The following is a 21217-nucleotide window of genomic DNA, read 5'->3' as shown; positions in this document are numbered from 1 at the left end:
TGACTGCATACATGCAATAAAGCTGAAATCAACAGTAGTTGTACTTGACAGAAAAAATAAAATGTGTATTTATTTTTTGTCTGTATGGTAAATCTTTTTCCTGACGGCTCCATGTCAGCACAGCTGGTTGAGGCCCCGCCCACCCCCACGTCATCAGGACTTAACTATACATTTTTAACTCACCTCGGCCTCAGCATTGGTGTCCTTGGGGTTTAGAGAACCGATACTCGCGTACTTCCCAGACAGGACGGTTCTCATACCAATGCTCAAATTTGTGCCTGAACTGACCTTCGGAGTCCATATCACACAAGAGGTTTTTCCTCCTATGTTCCCTTTGGGGAGTATTCAAGAAGTTAGCCCATTGGTTGTGGGCTAAGCTCTAAAATATTTAATCAAGGTGACTCCTGCCATCAGGAAGTCTGTGCATCTGTTTGTCATTTTCAGGTGGAACACATAATGATTTCATGGCTTCCAGCAAGATCATTATCTCTTGGTTGGTAACCTCATCTCCTTGGCCTGCAGGTTATAGGGCAGGCTTTGCCAGGAGAATCACAACACTCTCACTAGAGGTGGTCAGGACCGTGAGAGTGACAGCAGGCGGGGTGTCTCAAACTATCTGCAATGCAGCTATGTGGACACCTAGTCATATTTATGGCTTAATGACTATTGAGTTTGTCAGGGGCATTATGGCACTGTTACTGTTTTAGTCAAAGTTGTGGAGTGTGTAGCATTATCCCTCCCCTGTTTTGGCTAGTTAAATCCCAGCTGTGCTGACATAGAGCCGTCAGGAAAACGGAAAATTGAATTCAAATACTTACTGTAATTTTACTTTCCTAACGAGCTCCATGTCAGCACAGAACCCACCCAGATAAGTAGTAATAGTTACGAAACGCTGAAGCCGAGGTGAGTGAAAAATGTATAGTTAAGTCCTGATCACGTGGGGGTGGGAGGGGCCTCACCCAGCTGTGCTGACATGGAGCTTGTCAGGAAAGGAAAATTACGGTAAGTATTTAAATAACATTTTCTGTTTTTTTTTTCATAATTATTTATAGTAAAACATTACATCTGGATCTTTATCACTAGATGCTGGCACTGTAATTTACCAGTAGAGATGGGTAACCCCAGGTGCTGTATAACTGTTCACACAGACAATTTAGCAGATGCAATGTTTTTAAATAAATAAGTTCTATGTGTTTTGATAGACAAGTATAATTCCAGACTTGCTTGCATTCTAAAAACATCCCAGTGCAAATATTACAATGGTTGCAGCAACCAGTCCATAATAAGATGTACACAATTAGTCTTTTAAGAGTAATGCATTTTAGTTTACAGTACAGGATTGCAACATATTTCACAATTGTGGGCTCTTTAAGAGGGAAATAAAACCTTCCAAATTGTTGTTGTCAAACATATATCAGTATGCCATTAGTTGCACAAGAATTTTTTAGAACTATTACCTACCATATTGTACAAAATGTCTCCATTGTAGGCTACACAGCTATTAAGAGAGTCAGGTTTGATGAGTATGCTAAATATAACTGTTAAATGGATAGACCTTTTTATATTGATATTAGTCAATCATGTACCACTGTACCTAGTGCACACCACAAGGTAAGGGCTTGAGATGGTAGCCCAAGACTGAGAATCATGAAAGAGGAGATGGGGCTTCTATTTGCCATTCAAGACTTACACATTTGAAACAGTAATTGTGGGCTCCAATGTTCATTCTGACCTGATGTCAGCTTACTGGGAGTCAATAATCTGCCAGCACATTTAGGAAAAAAAGGACACCGTGAATAAATAGGAAGGCAGGTAGACAATTAAAGCAGAAGTAAACCCAGATTTATCCGTTAAAAAAAGTTACATTTCCGGCATGTGCCAGGAGTGTAACTGTCATAATGGACGGCTCTCAACCAAACTGTCAAACCATCCAATGGCTGGTGTCAAAACTGGTCAAATCAAATGTGCAGTGTCATGGTAGTTGAAGATCAAACAGAGGTCAAGATTGCAGCTTTCTTTGCTGAAAACAATAGGAGGGTTTACTTACACTTTAAAGGAGAAGTCCAGCCTGAGCTCATTCTGCTGGGCTTTCCTATGGATCACATGAGTGCAATTCGTTTTGTGACCCGTTTTCAGCAGAGAGTGGTCTGAAGTCCGCTTTCTGCTGACGTCACCAAGATCAGTCCAGGCATCACATCACTCGGATCCGCCAGGTGCCTGGACTGATAGGCATCTCAGCGAGCCGCTGAGATGGCCGTTCCCCATCCCTCAACAGCTCAGCACTCCAATGAGCATGGAGGAGCAGAGCAAGAGAGCTGCTGACTGCTCTCCGCTCAGGGAGGTGAGAGAACCGAGCCATCGGTGGTGTTTGGTGGCTCGGTTCTCAGTGAAGAGGCGGCGAGGGACCAATGCAGCATCCGACCAATGCTGTATCCACCTAGGTAAGTATGATTATGGGATAAAAAAAATCCCATACTTCTGTTTTAAGCTAACATGATTAAAAATATAGATCTGTGAGGCCTCGTACAGATGACCGGATCTATCCGCTGGGATTGATCCGCGAATCAGTTCCAGCAGATAGATCCGGTCGTCTGTACGTCCGAGCGGACATTTCCCGGCGGATAAAAATCCAGCCGACGGATTCCCAGCGGATAAAAATTTTGTAGCATGCTACAAAATCTATCCGCTGGAATCCAGTCCAGCGGACTGATCCGGTCGTCTGTACAGACTCACCGGATCAGTCCGTCCGCTCCCTCGCATGCGTTGTAATGATTCGACGCATGCGTGGAAGTATTTACCTTCCAGCGTCGCGCACAACGCCACGTCATCGTCGCAGCGACGGCGCGACACGTCACCGCGGATGTATTCCGTGCGGATTTCGATCTGATGGTGTGTACAGCCATTAGATCCAAATCTGCCAGAGGATTTATCCGCTGGAAACGGTCCGGCGGACCGTTTCCAGCGGATATCCTCTCGTGTGTACGGGGCCTAAGGGCCTGTGTATGATATATTTAACATGTAGGATTCCCATCCTATCTGTGAACAGAGAGAAGATGAACCTCAATATATTATAAACATATTACTTGCACTGAAACTAGTAGTTCTTAGACTTTTCAAAAGTTATGTTAACCGACCAATGTATACACCAATATAGTACATTTATGCCAATTATATATTTTGAAAAATAGCCAAGTTTGGTAAATTGTATTGTTTATGGCACACTGCTATATATTTATCAGCATCTAGAAAGTCATATTTTCCCCCTTATGCCCATCCAGCTAAACAAAATCATGTTCCAGCGCTAAGCATTATTGTTAAATTTCTCACATAGAAAACACTTAAAGTAGGTGTTTTCTTTACTACACTATCTCTACAGTATTATTCAAGCATCTTTTGGTTACTTATTAAAAATGAAATCATTTTTAAGCCATAAATCTATTTCTCTCACTTAAAAACACATAAAAGAGCAACATTAAAATACCACATGCCAATCATTCGTATCCTAAATAGAATACATAAAAAAAATATGATTCTGAATAATGAAAATTAAAACTAAACAAGCAATAAACAAATGCTTCAATGGCACACCAGGGTAAACACCATATCATCAACTCTTCTCTGAGATACACATTGCTTTATCAAGCATGCAAAACTCTTAAACAAAATCTAATCATATAGTACAAAACAGCTGTGCTGTATCTGGTTTTTAATGATGAGCTTTGATCAGTGAAAAAAAGACCTTTAGATTCTATGTGCAAAGAACAAAGTTGGTAACCCTTAGTAAACATTCAGAAATAATCTTTTATTATTCTGGAATATTGGAAAAAGATTACCTCGGACTGGTTTCTAAGGGTTACCGAACAACTCTGTGTTTTGCCCTGTGGTATGTAAAGTCAAATGAGAATGACTGCTTACAGTAAGTCAGATAAAGACTTATTTCAATATAAATCTTTATCTGTATGGTAATCATGACATAAGTAAGCATTAAGTGGTCTTAACGAACCATTAACACTCTGTGAGGCCCCATACACACCATAGAATCTATCCGCAGATAAATCCCATCAAATGGGTTTCTGCGGATAGATCCTATGGTGTGTACACTCCGTCGGATATTTATCCGCAGATAAATCTCCCCTGGGATGGATTTCCAGCAGATGGATATTTGCTGACATGCTCAACAAATCCATCTGCTGGAATCCATTCCAACGGATGGATCCGCTCGTCTGTACAGACTTACCGGATCCATCCGCCCAAAGGGATTCCCCGCACGCGTCGTAATGATTTGACGCATGCGTGGAATTCCTTATATGACAGCGTCGCGCCCGTCGCCGCGTCATAATAGCGGCGACGGCGCGACACGTCATCGGCAGAGGATTTCAGCGCGGATTTCAATGCGATGGTGTGTACACGCCATCGCATAGAAATCTTCTGAAATCCTCGAGAGGATTTATCCGCGGATACGGTCCGCTGGACCGTATCTGCGGATAAATCCTCTCGTGTGTATGGGGCCTGAGTGTCACTATACATACACAAGGAGGGTTTCACTGCTAAGAAAATCCTACTGGGGTTACAGGTCTCTCTATTCAACAAACAGACTGACAAGCCAGTGTGCCACCATGACTGGCAGCTTAAAGTAAACCTATGTGAAGGATATCCCAATCAAAGTAAAAGTAACACAGTACAGCACACATTGCAATGTGCTTTTTTCCTATCCCTTTCAGGGTTGTTCTTGTCTCTCCCAAAAGCGAATGCTAAGTTTATGAAAATTGGGATTTGCATAGAACTTGCTACCTCTTAATTTTCTCTGGACAGTGTACAAGTATAGTAATGCCCCACTTAGGCACCAAACACTGAAAATAACATGTAAAGAGGGTGCAAAAGTGTGCCTATGCGTGAAAGAATCAGAAACCATGCTTATAAGTGTAGACACCTTATGATGTTTCGTTCATGTCTCACTCTTACATTGACAAGTTTATCCATAGTGCATGTTTACTTTAAGTTGTCTTTTGGCACTTAGCAAGAAGACTCATCAAAGAGCTTTGTTTGCTTAGTTAACATGTGATTCAGTAATATAATTATTACTGAATTCCAGTTTCTGCAAACCCAAGTCTTCTGACTCAAGTTTTTATTGAATCCAAAATTATTTTCATGGTGGTTTGAAAAAGTAAAAAAAGGCATCATCAAAAAGAAAACACTTTATACAGCATTTTACAGACCTATATCGTACCTCATTTTTGACCTGCTAATATGTCTGACATCTTTACAACTATAGATAATTAGTGCAGGCACTTGTCTATGATCACTTTAATTACATTGGTCACTATCAGTAATGATATGTATAAAGAATGTGTATAAGTAGAGAAAATCCATATATACATAATTAATTTTCACAAAAATTAAATATAATGTATCACTAGAACTAATATGAGACATATCTGAGAATGCACTGCAGGAAATACATTCAAAAACCCAAACAATCATATTCTGAATAATTTCCTTTTGTGCTATTGCTGTCAAAGTAGTGTTATCAGTCCAGAACATAAGCATGAAACTGAAATATGTGGTTTGTTTCAAAATAATAGGGTGCATAAGAACAAACTTAAGTAAAGTTTTTAGGAACTTGACCATAATAGGACTAACAATGTTTACCATATCTAGGAGTGCAACAACAGGTCCTGTTGAGTAGACAGTTAGGAATTGGACTGAAGAAATGTTCTCTTTCTTCCCCTCATTATGCCATAGAGTAGTTAGGCATTGATGACAGGTTTAATTAACCACGAGGACATGGCATGGGACCCTAGGTCACCTTTTTCAGTGGGCACCAGATATATTTAGCTACTCCTTATACTATAATGCTCAAAAATTATTAAATGTATTTAATTTTAAAATTTTACAATCAAGTTTATATTAGTAAATAACCCTCAGCATATTTAAAGTGGGACTGGGTTTTAAAATAAAAGTGTGGCCCTGTTGCACACACCTTTATAAAGTAATATGCAGGATTTACATCCCATACTCCCCATATGTAATAATGGGTGTGTGTGTATTTTTTTTCATTTACATCTTTCAAAGGCACCCATTAAATTGCATTGTGTCAGAATGGGTGGATGTAATACCAGTTTCTACCTGCAGCAGCTCAGCAGATAAATTGTGTAGTTGCAGCTCCGGATGTGGTAAAAAAACATTGGCTTAGTCAAGATTCACATCTGTGTGGGGGTTTTGCGGCTTCCATTTGCACAGGCACAGCAGCCCTTCATTTGAATGGGTTGATGAACCTGCATTTTGCGCAGGGAAATACCCTGACTCTATTTTTATAATGTGGGCGCATAGAACTGTGATGCATTTTCCTATGCGTGTGTGGTCCTAATAAGAATTAATGGCACCCCTACGTGTCTGCAAAAGAGCAGTGCATTTTGGCTGCAGGTGCCTGCGGGTGCAAGAACACTTACAATTTACACCTAGGAAATAACCTAAACCTCCAAGTAGCTATTTGTAGGGGTCAGTTGTTGGAATCCATTTTTAGTTTAAAGTGAGATAAATCTTTCAAATTTATGTTTTTAAGGGCAAAGGAATGTTTATGCATTTTACTAAGTGTGTGGGTTCACATTTAAGGAAATAGGGATCATGATAACAGCTACCAAAACATTGACATTTCAACTGCTTTTAGTAACTTGTTCACAGTGATGGCTAAAACTAAAGTGACTGTTGCAGAAAAAAGGGACAGAACATGTGAAAATTTAATTCAAGCAAAACATTCTGCTAATTCCTTGAAAGATAAAACAAAAAAAAAATATTTCCAGATAGTGGTAATCAAGGCAACGTGTGCAATGCATACTTTGTAAGTCAACTTTTTGGTGTCAAATTAAAGGTGCTTTTTCTGGAAGATGTCATTGTGCACCAGCTAAGTGTATTAATAATGGGTTGCTTTAGTTAATTTATTTAAAAAAAAAAAAATCACTCACACTAGACACCTTGAAAAATCACTGCTAAAAAAAAAAAAAAAAAAAACTCCTCATAGTGGTCCTAGGCTCTGTTTCAATCACAATATGGCCAAAACTTTTCCAGACAGTCAGAGTATTATTTATCTAGCTCACAAGATATCCCTCTTCTTATTCTAAGAAAAGTAGCCACCAATCAGGGCTGTGATACCAGAAATTACATGAACAGTTCTTCTTGTGTTGATGAATACAATACATGTTCATGATCTACTAAAACCTATGCTATTCCTGCTCTTAAAGTCTTTTAGTACTGTAAGGAATGCAAACCACTACTTAGACATCAATATGTACCTCCAACATAAAAAAGTACTTGACAAAAAAAGTCTTTCAGTCTTTGAAATCTCTGCTTTGAGACTGTGAAGCATCTCCTCCACTGAATAAAGTTTGCCTTCCAATAAGCTATGAGAATTAATTAAATCTCCAGGTCATCGGGTCTGGGCCTGCTGCTTGCATGGCTACTTGCTCTGCTTGATGGTCTGTGGTCCAGTATACTGAGAGGCTGCATTTCGTGTCCTGCTGGCATTTTTTTTACATTCTGGTGTTCATCTGCAAAATCAAATGGCTGAGCGTGAGTGTTTGAAATAGTGCTTCCAGCTTGGCCCATCCTGGTTTGTTCTGCACTATAATTAGCCCAATTTTGTTCACTTGCTTGTTTGTTATAATTACGACAAGAGGATTGGTTTCTGTCTTCAGTAACAAGCTTGTACCCTGGTGGTGACATAGGTGCAGTTGGAGAAGGACAGCCATTGAAATAAGCATACTTGGGGGAGCCACAATCCTTGGCAGGATTCACTGTATCGTTGGTGGTGGCATAGGGGTCCCTTTTTCCTTTAATGCCATCCTTGGCACTTTTAAAAGCAACATAGAACAACTCAATAATGTTTAAAGCAAGTGATACCATAGACACCACCAGCATAAACAAGATAAAAATGGTTTTCTCAGTGGGACGAGAAAGGAAGCAGTCAACTTTATGTGGGCACGGAAATCTTTCGCAGGCATAGATAGCTTCTAATGTGAACCCATAGATGTACCATTGGATAACAAGGAAAGCAACCTCAAAAAATGATTTAAACAGAATGGTTATTATATAAGTACGAAGTAGACCACCACGCATCTTGACCTTTCCATGTTCTTCCAAGCCATATTTGAATTTCTTTATTTCAATTTGCTTGAGATGCATGTCCACATTTCCTCCATCATTCTGGACAACTTTAAGCTCTTCTTCTTTTCGGTTCAGTTTCTCTTCTTTACGCATCAAATAAAACACATGTGCTAAATATAGGAGAGTAGGTGTAGAGACAAATATAATTTGGAGAACCCAAAATCGTACATGTGAGATTGGAAATGACTTGTCATAGCAGACATTTTCACAACCAGGTTGTTGAGTGTTGCATCGGAATGCAGATTGTTCATCACCCCACGCAGACTCTACAGCAGTACCTAATAACAAGATCCTGAAAATGAACAGGACTGACAACCACACTTTCCCTCCAGCAGTGGAATAGGCCTGGACCTTATCAAGGAGTCTTCCTAAGGCACTCCAGTCACCCATCCTTAAAAGCCGTTACCTAAAATAAAAATAAATAAAAATAAATAACTTGCGGTAATAGTACATGTAAAATCCCAGTATTTATTTTCACTTGCATTCTGAAAATATTTTTTGTAATGTTTAATCTGATCAACTTCTGAATAGACCGAACTAGATACAGTTAGTAAAACATTACCAAGTTCTTTTGGGAAAAAGACAAGTGCTTTATAAACTGAAAGGATGTTCACCTGTTTCGTTTATGTTGAAAATTAGGCAAACTATATTCATTTTAGGGCATCTGCAATGTGAAAAGTACTGTAAGGCTGGAAGACTGAAAAGACTGTGGGGACTGTTAAGCCCCGTACACACGATCGGAATTTCCGTTGCAAATTCCATCTGTGTGTATGCCCCATCAGAGTAATTCCATGGGAAATTCCGATGAATTCCATCAGAGTTTAGATAGAGAACATGTTCTCCTTTACTATGAAAATCATTATCTGTTGTATGATATTCCCATGATTCTGCCTGCCTATGTTTAAGAAACATAGTAACAAAAAGATTTGTGTCGGAATTCCAATGTGATTTTAGTCGGACAAAGGTCCGGTAGTGTGTACGGGGATTTACTGCTTGCATGCAACTGCTTATCTTTTTGTTACTATGTTTCTTAAACATAGGCAGGCAGAATCATGGGATTATCATACAACAGATAATGATTTTCATAGTCAGAGAGAAAGGCAAAGGAGATTGAAGGAGAGGTTATGAGAATAGAGGAGAAGGGGTGAGAGGAGAGGTGAAGAGACTCAGGCAGAAGAGAGTGGGGGAGAGGAGAGTTGGAGAGAGTACAAGAGGATAGAAGATAGGGTATGATAGAGGACGTGAGGGAAAGGGAGGAGAATAGTTGAGAAGAGATGTTAGAAAACAGGCAAGTGGGTAAGAGAAGAGGGCACAAGAGGAGGAGAGTAGAGGACAAAAGAGGTGGGTAAGAGGAGGGAGACAGACAAGGGGAAAGAAAAAAAAAGGTGGTTAAGAGATAAAAATGGGGAAGAAGAAAAGAATTGTGGGGGAGTGAGGATGGCAGCAAGTAAAGGAGGGGGGTATGAAGTCTGTCATTCCAAATATCTTATGCATGAATTATTCACATTTTTTGAGCACACGAGGAACATTTAAAGCATGCTTCTTTGTTCACTAAGAAATAGTGCTTGCATCTTTGACTCATGTATGGATGACTGCTCCAATAACTCGAAAAAGAAAAGAATGACAAATTTTATCTTTGAGGTCATTTTGTTGACCTTAGGACTCTAGGGATCACATTAGTATCCTCATTATATTATTAGTTAACGGAAGAATCAGTAGATTCTACTTCTTGCATATAAAATTAATATATCACTTTAGCAGGGTAAAGTGCATGAGCTAAAATGTTTAAATATATTTCATATATATCACATTCTCTGTTATTTAAACCCAAATAAAGATCTACAATTAAGCACTAAGTTAAAGCATTATTAAACCCAAAACCAAAAATGTTGTATATTGCAACTTGTGTGGCTGCATTTGTTTCTTAGGCTTTTTCCCTGTGTTTTCACCTGGTGGAGGGGAGTGTTAGATGTACTAGCAGATTTAGATACACTAACAAACTGAAGCCAAATTCCAGCTCGCACTGCAGTTACACAAGCAGTTACAGCAACAGTTTTTTTTTTCTTTTTGGACAAAGGTTTTACTTTAATAAGTAAAAGATGATCAATATAAGCACCCTGTTGGTGGTAAATGGTTTGTCTCAACACTCTAACGGATGCATTTGCAGGAGAGCCTGTTCTGCTGAAAAACAACAGACTTACTGGCCAGATCACCAGGTGAAAATAAAGGAGCGAAAGTCTAAAAAAGTAAACAAACGCCATCACATCTAAGGATTGGTACACTGCAATATTATAAACATTTGCTTCTGGGTTTCATACTGCTGTAAGGTGTCACCAAACACAAAACCTTAAGCCCCATACACACTATCAGTTTTCCTGCAGGTTTTTCTCTTCAGGTTTACCAAAACCATGTAGTGCAAGGGCCTGCCTGATTGCATACGAATTGAAACTCTTAAGGTTTGACCTCATATTAGATGGTTTTGGTAAATCTGAAGAGAAAAACCTGCAGGAAAACTGATAGTGTGTATGGGGCTTAAGAAATTGTTCATTATAAGGACCACCATATCTGAAAACTGATAAGTTCTTACTGAAATCAGTATATTAGTTTCTTTTATATATCTCCTGTGGTAGTTATGGATGATACTTCAAGTTCGCTCAAAGAAAACAACTGTCTAAAATCAGACTGAACTAATTACTCCATTGCTGATAGCCAGGAGGACTGCCACGTACAACAGAGCAGCATAGAGATAGATAGATAGATAGATAGATAGATAGATAGATAGATAGATAGATAGATAGATAGATAGATAGATAGATAAATAGATAGATCAACAGAGCAGCATATATATATATATATATATATATATATATATATATATATATATATATATATATATATATATATATATATAAAATAGATAGATCAACAGAGCAGCATAGAGATAGATAGATAGATATATAAATAGATAGACCAACAGAGCAGCATAGAGACAGATGTATAGATAGATAGATAGACAGACAGACAGACAGACAGATAGATAGATAGATAGATAGATAGATAGATAGATAGATAGATAGATAGATAGATAGATAGATCAACAGAGCAGTATAGAGATATATTGATAGATATATAGATATATAGATAGATAGATAGATAGATAGATAGATAGATAGATAGATAGATAGATAGATAGATAGATAGATAGAGTGATCAATCAACAGAGCAGTAGATAGATAGATAGATAGATAGATAGATAGATAGATAGATAGATAGATAGATAGATAGATAGATAGATCAACAGAGCAGCATAGAGATAGATAGATAGATAGATAGATAGATAGATAGATAGATAGATAGATAGATAGATAGATAGATAGATAGATAGATAGATAGATAGATATATAGATAGATCAACAGAGCAGTATATATATATATATATATATATATATATATATATATATATATATATATATATATAAAATAGATAGATCAATAGAGCAGCATAGAGATAGATAGGTATATAAATAGATAGACCAACAGAGCAGCACAGAGATAGATAGATAGATAGATAGATAGATAGATAGATAGATAGATAGATAGATAGATAGATAGATAGATAGATTGATTGATAGATGGGTAGATAGACAGACAGACAGACAGACAGACAGACAGACAGACAGACAGACAGACAGATAGATAGATAGATAGATAGATAGATAGATAGATAGATAGATAGATAGATAGATAGATCAGCAGAGCAGCATAGAGATAGATAGATAGATAGATAGATAGATAGATAGATAGATAGATAGATAGATAGATAGATAGATAGATAGATAGATAGATAAAGAAAGAGACAAAAAAGAAAGATAGAAAGAGAGAGAAAGAAAGAAAGAAAGAAAAAAAAAAAGAAAGATAAAAAGAAAAAAAGAAAGAAAGAAAGAGAGTAAGAAAGAAAGAAAGAAAGAAAGAAAGAAAGAGAGAGAGAGAGAGAGAGAGAGGAAGAAAGAAAGAAAGAAAGAAAGAAAGAAAGAAAGAAAGAAAGAAAGAAAGAAAGAAAGAAAGAAAGAAAGAAAGAAAGAATGCTGATATGCAGTGCACTGTTGCAGTGTGCCAGGACAAATGGTGATTATGTGCTTGTTAAACATTTATTCAGATTTCAAGTAGGTCGTATGTATGTCTGAAATTCTATATTGCCCAATGCAGTATCACTACCAGCTTATTACCAAGGCTCAGGGGCCCTATGGAAATGGGCCAATATTTCGATTTTTAAGTTTCTAAGAGAAAAAAATGAATAAACACTGTAAAATCTGGAAGTTTCAGTAGTTGAAAAGCAAAGTATGCTTAACAGATGTTATAATAGCAAAGCACAGAGAAAAGTTGTGATTTGTAAATGGGAAGCAGAGGATATGTGCATTGCAATGTGCAGCTTGGGTCTCCTCTCTCATTCCACAGGACAGCAGGGAAATGTGGGCATGACAGCCACTGCACAATGAACTTAATAAGTGCTAAATCTTACTCAGCGGGATTACTGACAATTAGTGCCTGAACACAGTAATATGAAAATTCCAAGTTCTGCATATTCTCACTTCAGGCATCTATAAACCTGGATCAGATTTGTAGAACAGCAAAACATGCACGTCTGTTTTTGTTTTGTCCTAGTTTTAAAGCTGGTAAAATCTAATTCCGTACAAAGTAAGGCAAGTATCCAGCTCTTAGCAGGAGCAGGGGAAACCACACAGTAGGTCAAGCATATAGCTTTAAATAGAGCAAAAGAAACCACACTGAAGCCATGATCTGGAACAAAAAAAACAAAAACCGTGGGCGTATTACCTGAGAAAACTTTGTGTAACTCTTCCTGAGTCTAACCCAGTTCAAATGAACCTTTTTAACTAAATTCAAAGCAAAGAGAACAGTAGAGTGCTGTAACCCATAGCAGCACACAATGCCAGCTTTAGGCGGTGCTGCTACATGAAAGCAGGCGTCTAACTGGGTACTATGGGTTACAATCTGTCATCTTTTTTTTTTTTTTTAAGGGAATATATTATCAATGGAATTTTTTTTAGGATGTGAAAATGCACTCTGAGAAAATAAGTAGAGATCACAATGATATCCACTTTCTAATAGCAAACTTGCATATTAATTAGTTATTATGAAAAGCTATGATGGCATAGAAAGCTATGCCATCAACATGTTAGCTTTCCTATGAAGAACTGCAGAGCTACAAGTTACTTGTATATTTTATTGTGTAGTAGTCTTCCCTTGGAAAAGCTGTTTGTAGCATCATCAGAAGTTGGCACAGTGTTGATGTGGTTGATCACTGCCAGGATACAAAACAGCCAGGAACAAAATGCAGCTGGCACACACACAATGCCCTACATGCCACATACAGTATATACTACCGGTACCATGGCATTATATATTACTAACATACATTGATACAGTTATTCTATTTCTATTACAATGTTATGTCAAAAATACATTTTTAGTCAAGTTAAAAGGTATTTTATGCCAGCCTTGGGGAAAATACAAATCCCTTTAATCCTGAGCAATCAGAGGAATAAAGTGAATCCTTTTGCAGTGAATTACACTGGTCCATTACTTCCAGTAGACTGTAAATGGGCAGTATTTATCATCAGCACTGCCATGTCAAGTCCTTACTGAAGGAAAAGTTTCTTTCTGAATAAGTGGTTTACTCTATCTTAAATATAAATCAAATCATTTAAAGTCAAATAACGTAAAGACAAGGGGGGGTTTATAGGAGCCAGACAATACCTTTCTTGTCCAAAGTGCTGAAAACAAACTCCAGGGAGTCCTTGGAAAGCAGCGTGAAAAAGTGACAGCGTGTCTTTTTAAAGTTTAAAAGCCTTTTGCTGACTCCAGACTTCCTTCTCCCAAAGAAGCTGTTGAACTTTTTTTTTTCAGCTGACTCTATCAAGGCTTTTAAAAAGTTTGCAATGTTCAACTCCACCTACAGGATGGACAGCCTGGACAGAAAAGGGAGGAGAAAAGAAGGAACGAAGTGATTAAGGAGTGAACAATATTAAAGTTTAGAAAGAATGAGTAAGGAGACAAGAAAGTTGAGAAAGAAAAAGAATCACTGTATTTAATATAATATACTGTATAAACCTGGATGAAGTTTATTAATGAAACAATACAATGATAAAAAAAAAAAAAAAAAGTAAATAAACATAAGATCGTATACTCTTTCCCCCAAAAAATGTAGAGCCCAACGTTTAAATATACAGGGCGTTACGTAAAATATCAGTGCTTAGATTATCATTTAAAGAGACCCTATCACACACCCTTTAGACTGCTGTATGGTGGACAGACATGTCACGGACACCGTATTGCTTTTATAATTCATGCTGCTATTTCTGATCCAGCATTGGAGAATCAGCAGGCATGGTGTCATTTTATAAATATCTTTGCTGACATTGGTCAATATAGTTTTCTAGAATGATGTGCATTAGATTTTAGCATTAAACTTAAAGTGATTGTAAAGTCTCGTTTTTTTATTTTTTTCAATTAAAATAACAAGCATGTTGTACTTACCTGTTCTGTGCAGAGGATTTCCACAGAGCAGCCCAGATCCTCCTCTTCTCGGGTCCCTCTCCTGTGCTCCTGGCCCCTCCCTCCTGTCGAGTGCCCCACGGCAAGCGGGGGGAACTCAAGCCGAGTCACAGCTCTGTGTGTCCTCTCAGATGGCCGAGGAACTTGTGGACATCACTAGATAGCGATGGGGCTCAGGTAAGAATTAGGGGTGCTGGTACAGAACTTGTGGACATCACTAGATAGAGCTCAGGTAAGAATTAGGGGTGCTGGGACAGAACTTGTGGACATCACTAGATAGAGATGGGGCTCAGGTAAAAATTAAGGGTGCTGGGACAGATCTTGTGAACATCACTAGATAGAGATGGGGCTTAGGTAAGAATTAGGGGTACTGGGACAGAACTTGTGGACATCACTAAATAGAGATGGGGCTAAGGTAAGAATTAGGGGTGCTGGGACAGAACTTGTGGACATCACTAGATAGAGATGGGGCTCAGGTAAAAATTTGTGATGCTGGGACAGAACTTGTGGACATCACTAGATAGAGATGGGGCTCAGGTAAGAATTAGGGGTGCTGGGACAGAACTTGTGGACATCACTAGATAGAGATGGGGCTCAGGTAAAAATTAGGGGTGCTGGGGCAGAACTTGTGGACATCACTAGATAGAGATGGGGCTCAGGTAAGAATTAGGGGTGCTAGGACAGAACTCGTGGACATCACTAGATAGAGACGGGGCTCAGGTAAGAATTAGGGGTGCTGGGACAGAACTTGTGAACATCACTAGATAGAGATGGGGCTCAGGTAAGAATTAGGGGTGCTGGGACAGAACTTGTGGACATCACTAGATAGAGATGGGGCTCAGGTAAGAATTAGGGGTGCTGGGACAGAACTTGTGGACATCACTAGATAGAGATGGGGCTCTGGTGAGAATTAGGGGTGCTGGGACAGAACTTGTGGACATCACTAGATAGAGATGGGGCTCAGGTAAGAATTAGGGCTGCTGGGACAGAACTTGTGGACATCACTAGATAGAGATGGGGATCAGGTAAGAATTAGGGCTGCTGGGACAGAACTTGTGGACATCACTAGATAGAGATGGGGCTCAGGTAAGAATTAGTGGTGCTGGGACAGAACTTGTGGACATCACTAGATAGAGATGGGGCTCAGGTAAGTATTAGGGGTGCTGGGACAGAACTCGTGGACATCACTATATAGAGATGGGGCTCAGGTAAGAATTAGGGGTGCTGGGACAGAACTTGTGTACATCACTAAATAGAGATGGGGCTCAGGTAAGAATTAGGGGTGCTGGGACAGAACTTGTGGACATCACTAGATAGAGATGGGGCTCAGGTAAAAATTTGTGATGCTGGGACAGAACTTGTGGACATCACTAGATAGAGATGGGGCTCAGGTAAGAATTAGGGGTGCTGGGACAGAACTTGTGGACATCACTAGATAGAGATGGGGCTCAGGTAAAAATTAGGGGTGCTGGGGCAGAACTTGTGGACATCACTAGATAGAGATGGGGCTCAGGTAAGAATTAGGGGTGCTAGGACAGAACTCGTGGACATAACTAGATAGAGACGGGGCTCAGGTAAGAATTAGGGGTGCTGGGGCAGAACTTGTGGACATCACTAGATAGAGATGGGGCTCAGGTAAGAATTAGGGGTGCTAGGACAGAACTCGTGGACATAACTAGATAGAGACGGGGCTCAGGTAAGAATTAGGGGTGCTGGGACAGAACTTGTGAACATCACTAGATAGAGATGGGGCTCAGGTAAGAATTAGGGGTGCTGGGACAGAACTTGTGGACATCACTAGATAGAGATGGGGCTCAGGTAAGAATTAGGGGTGCTGGGACAGAACTTGTGGACATCACTAGCTAGAGATGGGGCTCTGGTGAGAATTAGGGGTGCTGGGACAGAACTTGTGGACATCACTAGATAGAGATGGGGCTCAGGTAAGAATTAGGGCTGCTGGGACAGAACTTGTGGACATCACTAGATAGAGATGGGGCTCAGGTAAGAATTAGGGCTGCTGGGACAGAACTTGTGGACATCACTAGATAGAGATGGGGCTTAGGTAAGAATTAGTGGTGCTGGGACAGAACTTGTGGACATCACTAGATAGAGATGGGGCTCAGGTAAGTATTAGGGGTGCTGGGACAGAACTCGTGGACATCACTATATAGAGATGGGGCTCAGGTAAGAATTAGGGGTGCTGGGACAGAACTCGTGTACATCACTAGATAGAGATGGGGCTCAGGTAAGAATTAGGGGTGCTGCACACAGAAGGCTTTTTTATCTTAATGCAAAGAATGCATTTTTTGTTTTTTGCTGTCACAATGTAGATTATAAGATTTCCTATCATCTGTGCCCCGTCTTGCCACAAAGAGTTTTTGCTCTCTCCTTTTCACAGTATCTGGTTGATATGTTGTACTAAGGGAGATGCATTCCAAGTCCACTCTAATGTATTCCAGCGGATGACCTATTTTCTCGCGTTTTAACCTGCCTGGCGGTATTCCAGAGTGTGGCTCGGGGTGAGATTTTCAAGCTGCGATCGGTAACCCCGAGCCACACTCGGGCTTTCCTCGCTGGATGCAGAAAGAAGGTTTCTTACCTTTTCTCCGCGATCCAGCGATGAATCCCCGCAGTGTACGGCGGCCAGATGTCCGCCCGATGCTCTGTGTTCCCCTGATTCCCTTCCCTGCGAGCGTCGCGACGCAGGGGGGGCGGAAGGAGGGGGCGGCGCGAAATTCAAATCCTATAAGTAGAAACAATGTAAAACAAAGTAAAACACACTGATATTATTGGATTAAAATTAAAAAAAAAAATACAGTGACCTTTGATTGCCCCCCCCCCCAGTGCTTTCCAGTGCCCTGTCTGCAGAATTACTATACCAGTGTCTGTATACTGCACAGCAATCATGGGCGTCCGCTCCATAGGGCAAGGGGGGGCAATTGACCCCCCCTGGAAAATCGAGAAGGTGTTGAAGAGTTTTGCGACCACGGCTGTCTAAACGGTCCCGGGTTGGATGTCACACAGGCACAGCGATCAGAGTGAAGCTGCCTCCCCTCCAGTGTTTATGTGTACACAGGGGGAGGAAACCTGCTGTGCCTGTGCTGCGCTGATGGCTCACCTGAGGTACTGAATGGGATGGGGGAGGGGGGTTTGTGCTGAAGGGGGGTCTGTACTGAAGAGGGGTATTTGCTGAAGGGGGGTCTGTGCTTAAAGGGGCTCCGTCTGTACTGAAGGGGGGTCTGTGCTGAATGGAGGGGTCTGTGCGTAATGGGAGGGTCTGTGCTAAAGGGGGGTCCATTTGTGCTGAATGGAGTGTTCTGTGCAGAATGGGGGGTCCATCTGTGCTGAATGGAGGGGTCTGTGCTGAAGGGGGAGTCTGTGCTGAAGGTGGGGTCCACCTGTGCTGAAGGGGGTTCTGTACATTCTCTAGGCTATATTTATATGGGCATGGAGTGAAGCTAAATTATCTCAAGAGCTATTTCACACTGCCAGCTGGCCGCGTTATCGGTAAAGTGGCGCTTTACCATCGTTTTAGCTACGCTATTCGGCCGCTAGCGGGGCGCTTTTAACCCCCGCTAGCGTTTGAAGAAAGGGTTAAATGCGACTGTGTATCGCCGCTGCCGAAGCGCCCCTCCCTGAAAAAATTTCAGCGGACGCCCATGACAGCAATCATGGCAAAGCGTGCCTTTACTTCAAAATCATTATGCGACCTGCTGCCAAACAGCGACAGCGATACCGAATCCATTGCGGAGGAGCTGAGCGACAGCAACGTGTGGGAAAGTTCAAAAAAAGAGAAGGTTTTAATGCATCCTCACATGTAGTGAGCATGTGGATGCATAATAGTATTACGTGTGCCACGTCCTGAATAAATTCGAAAAAGAAAAATGACCTAGGGGCGAGTCATGGACTTTGCGGGCACTATAGGTTAGTAAAGATAATAGTCACCAAAAAGTAGGGATTTTGATAAAAAATATTTATTACAAAATGTATATAAAGAACAATAAAAAATCTCCATATAATTAAATTCACACAGTCACAGAGTTAACAGCGCAGCAGTATTCATTGAGAGCCTCCAGGAATTAATAATTAAACATGATCACATGAAAAAATAAAGTGAAAAAGGTTATTAAACATATATTGATAGAGGCAAAGACCAGCCTTCAACCACTTATAGATTGTATAACTCCTGGGAAGGGCCCGCAGACTGCATAGACTTGAGGTCTAGATGATGGCACAAAAATTGCTGTGGCCTGACATGTTTCGCGCTGAGATATGGCGCTTCTTCAAAGGGCTTTTTGTGACAGTGTGCTACAATAATGGAGAAAAGACATAAGTACATAAATAGAAATGGGAAAGTTCGTCGTCGGATGCAGAAAGCGATGTGAGTGACGATCCTGCACCTGTGCCCAGCGATGTGCGGACCTGGTGCGCAATTGATTGCGCTACGGAGCACGTAGCGCCCCCTAGGTTTCCATTCACAGGATCACCTGGGATAAAAGTGGACATAGAGGATGACAATCCCTTAGAATACCTCCGACTTTTTTTGACGGATGAGGTGATCGACAAAATCGTTTTGGAGACAAATCGGTATCAAGAACAGCAATCTGCTACCCACCAGCTATTTTCAAGGCGCAGAAATTGGGAGCCTGTGACCAGTGGCGATATATGGAAATTCCTTGGCCTCCTAATTTTACAGGGAGTGGTGGGGAAACCACTCCAAAAGTGGTACTGGACCACAAATAAATTATTGGCCACACCTTTTTTTGGAACTGTAATGTCCGAATATAGGTTTTCATTGATAATGAAATATTTGCACTTTGCAAATAACGAGGAATTCGATGAACGTTCTCATCCAGCTCCAAAGCTTAAAAAAATGTGGGATATTTACCAAATGATTCTGCAGAACTTCCAGCGGACCTATATACCTGAGAGGGACATTACAATTGACGAAAGTCTCATGGCCTACAAAGGTCGCCTCAGCTGGATTCAGTTCATTGCGTCTAAGCGCGCTCGCTTTGGAATAAAATCCTTTATGCTATGCGAGTCCAGCTCTGGATATATTTGGAACGCAGTACTGTATACTGGCAAAGGGACCAAATTCTCCCCGAGATTCAGCGATTATGGAATGGCAACCGCTTCAGTCCTTTCATTGATAGAGCCCTTGCTCAACCAGGGCTACTGTATCACTACGGACAATTTCTATACGTCCCCAGAACTATACGAGTTCCTTCTTCTAAATAGGACGGAAGCTTATGGGACTGTGAGGCCTAACCGGCGTGACATGCCGTCAGCATTTCCAAATAAAAAACTCGGGAAAGGAGAAGTGGCTGCATGGCAAAAGGGGAAAATGTTGGCTCTGAAGTGGCGGGACAAAAAGGACGTTTCTCTTTTGAGCACGGTCCATAACACCTCGACCGCCATGGTCCATACCAAAGGTGGAAAAGATGTTCGAAAGCCACAGGTTGTGTTGGACTACAACCACACGATGGGAGGTGTGGACAGGGCTGACCAGGCCATGACTTTTTACCCAGCAATGAGAAAGCAGCAGAAAAAATATTATAAAAAGATTTTCCGACATCTTTTGGAGCAATGTCTCTGGAACTCTTTCATCCTGCTGAAAAAAAAATGTCAGGTCTATGGTCCATGCAGACTTTATGTGGAAGATGGCAGAACAAATTTTCCTGAAACACCAAACGCCAACGGTGGTAAACCCTTCTGGACGACGGGCTTCTGAGGTTGCAAATCCTGAGCGACTGACTGGTCGTCATTTTTTGGACCACGTACCACCCACTCCAAAAAAACAGCACCCACACAGATGTGTGTGGTTTGCTGCTCCAAGCGCGACGCCAGTGGAAGGAAAATACGCAAAGAAACGCGCTACTGTTGTCTCGACTGTGATGTTGGACTTTGCACCATACCGTGCTTTAAAGATTTTCATACCCGAGACATTTACTGAATTATGATTTTGCACCCCTGTTTGACCCCCCAAAAAATCAGAGTATCTGAATATATTATTTGTTAAAATTTATTGAATAAAAAGTATTGTTATTATTAAATTATTATTTGTTATTATTTATTATATTATAATTTATGATTTTATGTTTCAAACTTTGTCATAGTCTAATAGAGACTCTGGTTTGGACAGATTTAGGTGAGTTATTCCTAAGAATTGCAGGCCTTCAATCTAAAAAACGCCAAATTTCCATGCAAAATAATGGTACCGCTTTCAGCACCTTTTTTCTGAAAGAATCATACCGCCAGGGAGGTTAAGGTATGTTACATGCCCATCTCCCGGCTGCCTTCAGCTGTCAGTACCCCCAAATCACGCCAATATTTAACCTTTAAATGGCTGTTAGCGCACAGTTGTGCGCTTAAACCCCCTTTTTGTGAGTCAGTTGGTTACTGATGGAGATGGCCGGTGTGTGGCTTTTTCCTCCTGCATGTATGTCTGGGCATTGTTTTACACACAGGGATAACCATGGTG

General features: G+C 40.5%; 1 protein-coding gene across 1 annotated transcript; it reads right to left on the bottom strand.

Moving 5' to 3' along the window:
• Nucleotides 1-6719: 6719 nt before the first annotated feature.
• GJA1 (gap junction protein alpha 1) lies at nucleotides 6720-14088 on the bottom strand. The gene is made up of 2 exons (XM_040350331.1): nucleotides 13936-14088; nucleotides 6720-8566 (listed from the first exon to the last, which is right to left on the bottom strand). Exon 2 carries the CDS (start codon nucleotides 8548-8550, stop codon nucleotides 7411-7413), a length of 1140 nt encoding a protein of 379 aa, XP_040206265.1. The 5' UTR covers nucleotides 8551-8566; nucleotides 13936-14088; the 3' UTR covers nucleotides 6720-7410.
• Between the last annotated feature and the right edge of the window lie 7129 nt (nucleotides 14089-21217).

Source organism: Rana temporaria, chromosome 4, assembly GCF_905171775.1.
Source record: "Rana temporaria chromosome 4, aRanTem1.1, whole genome shotgun sequence".
Lineage (NCBI taxonomy): Eukaryota > Metazoa > Chordata > Amphibia > Anura > Ranidae > Rana > Rana temporaria.
The sequence above is the reverse complement of the archived record's forward strand: the minus strand, read 5'-3'. Positions and strand labels throughout refer to the sequence as shown.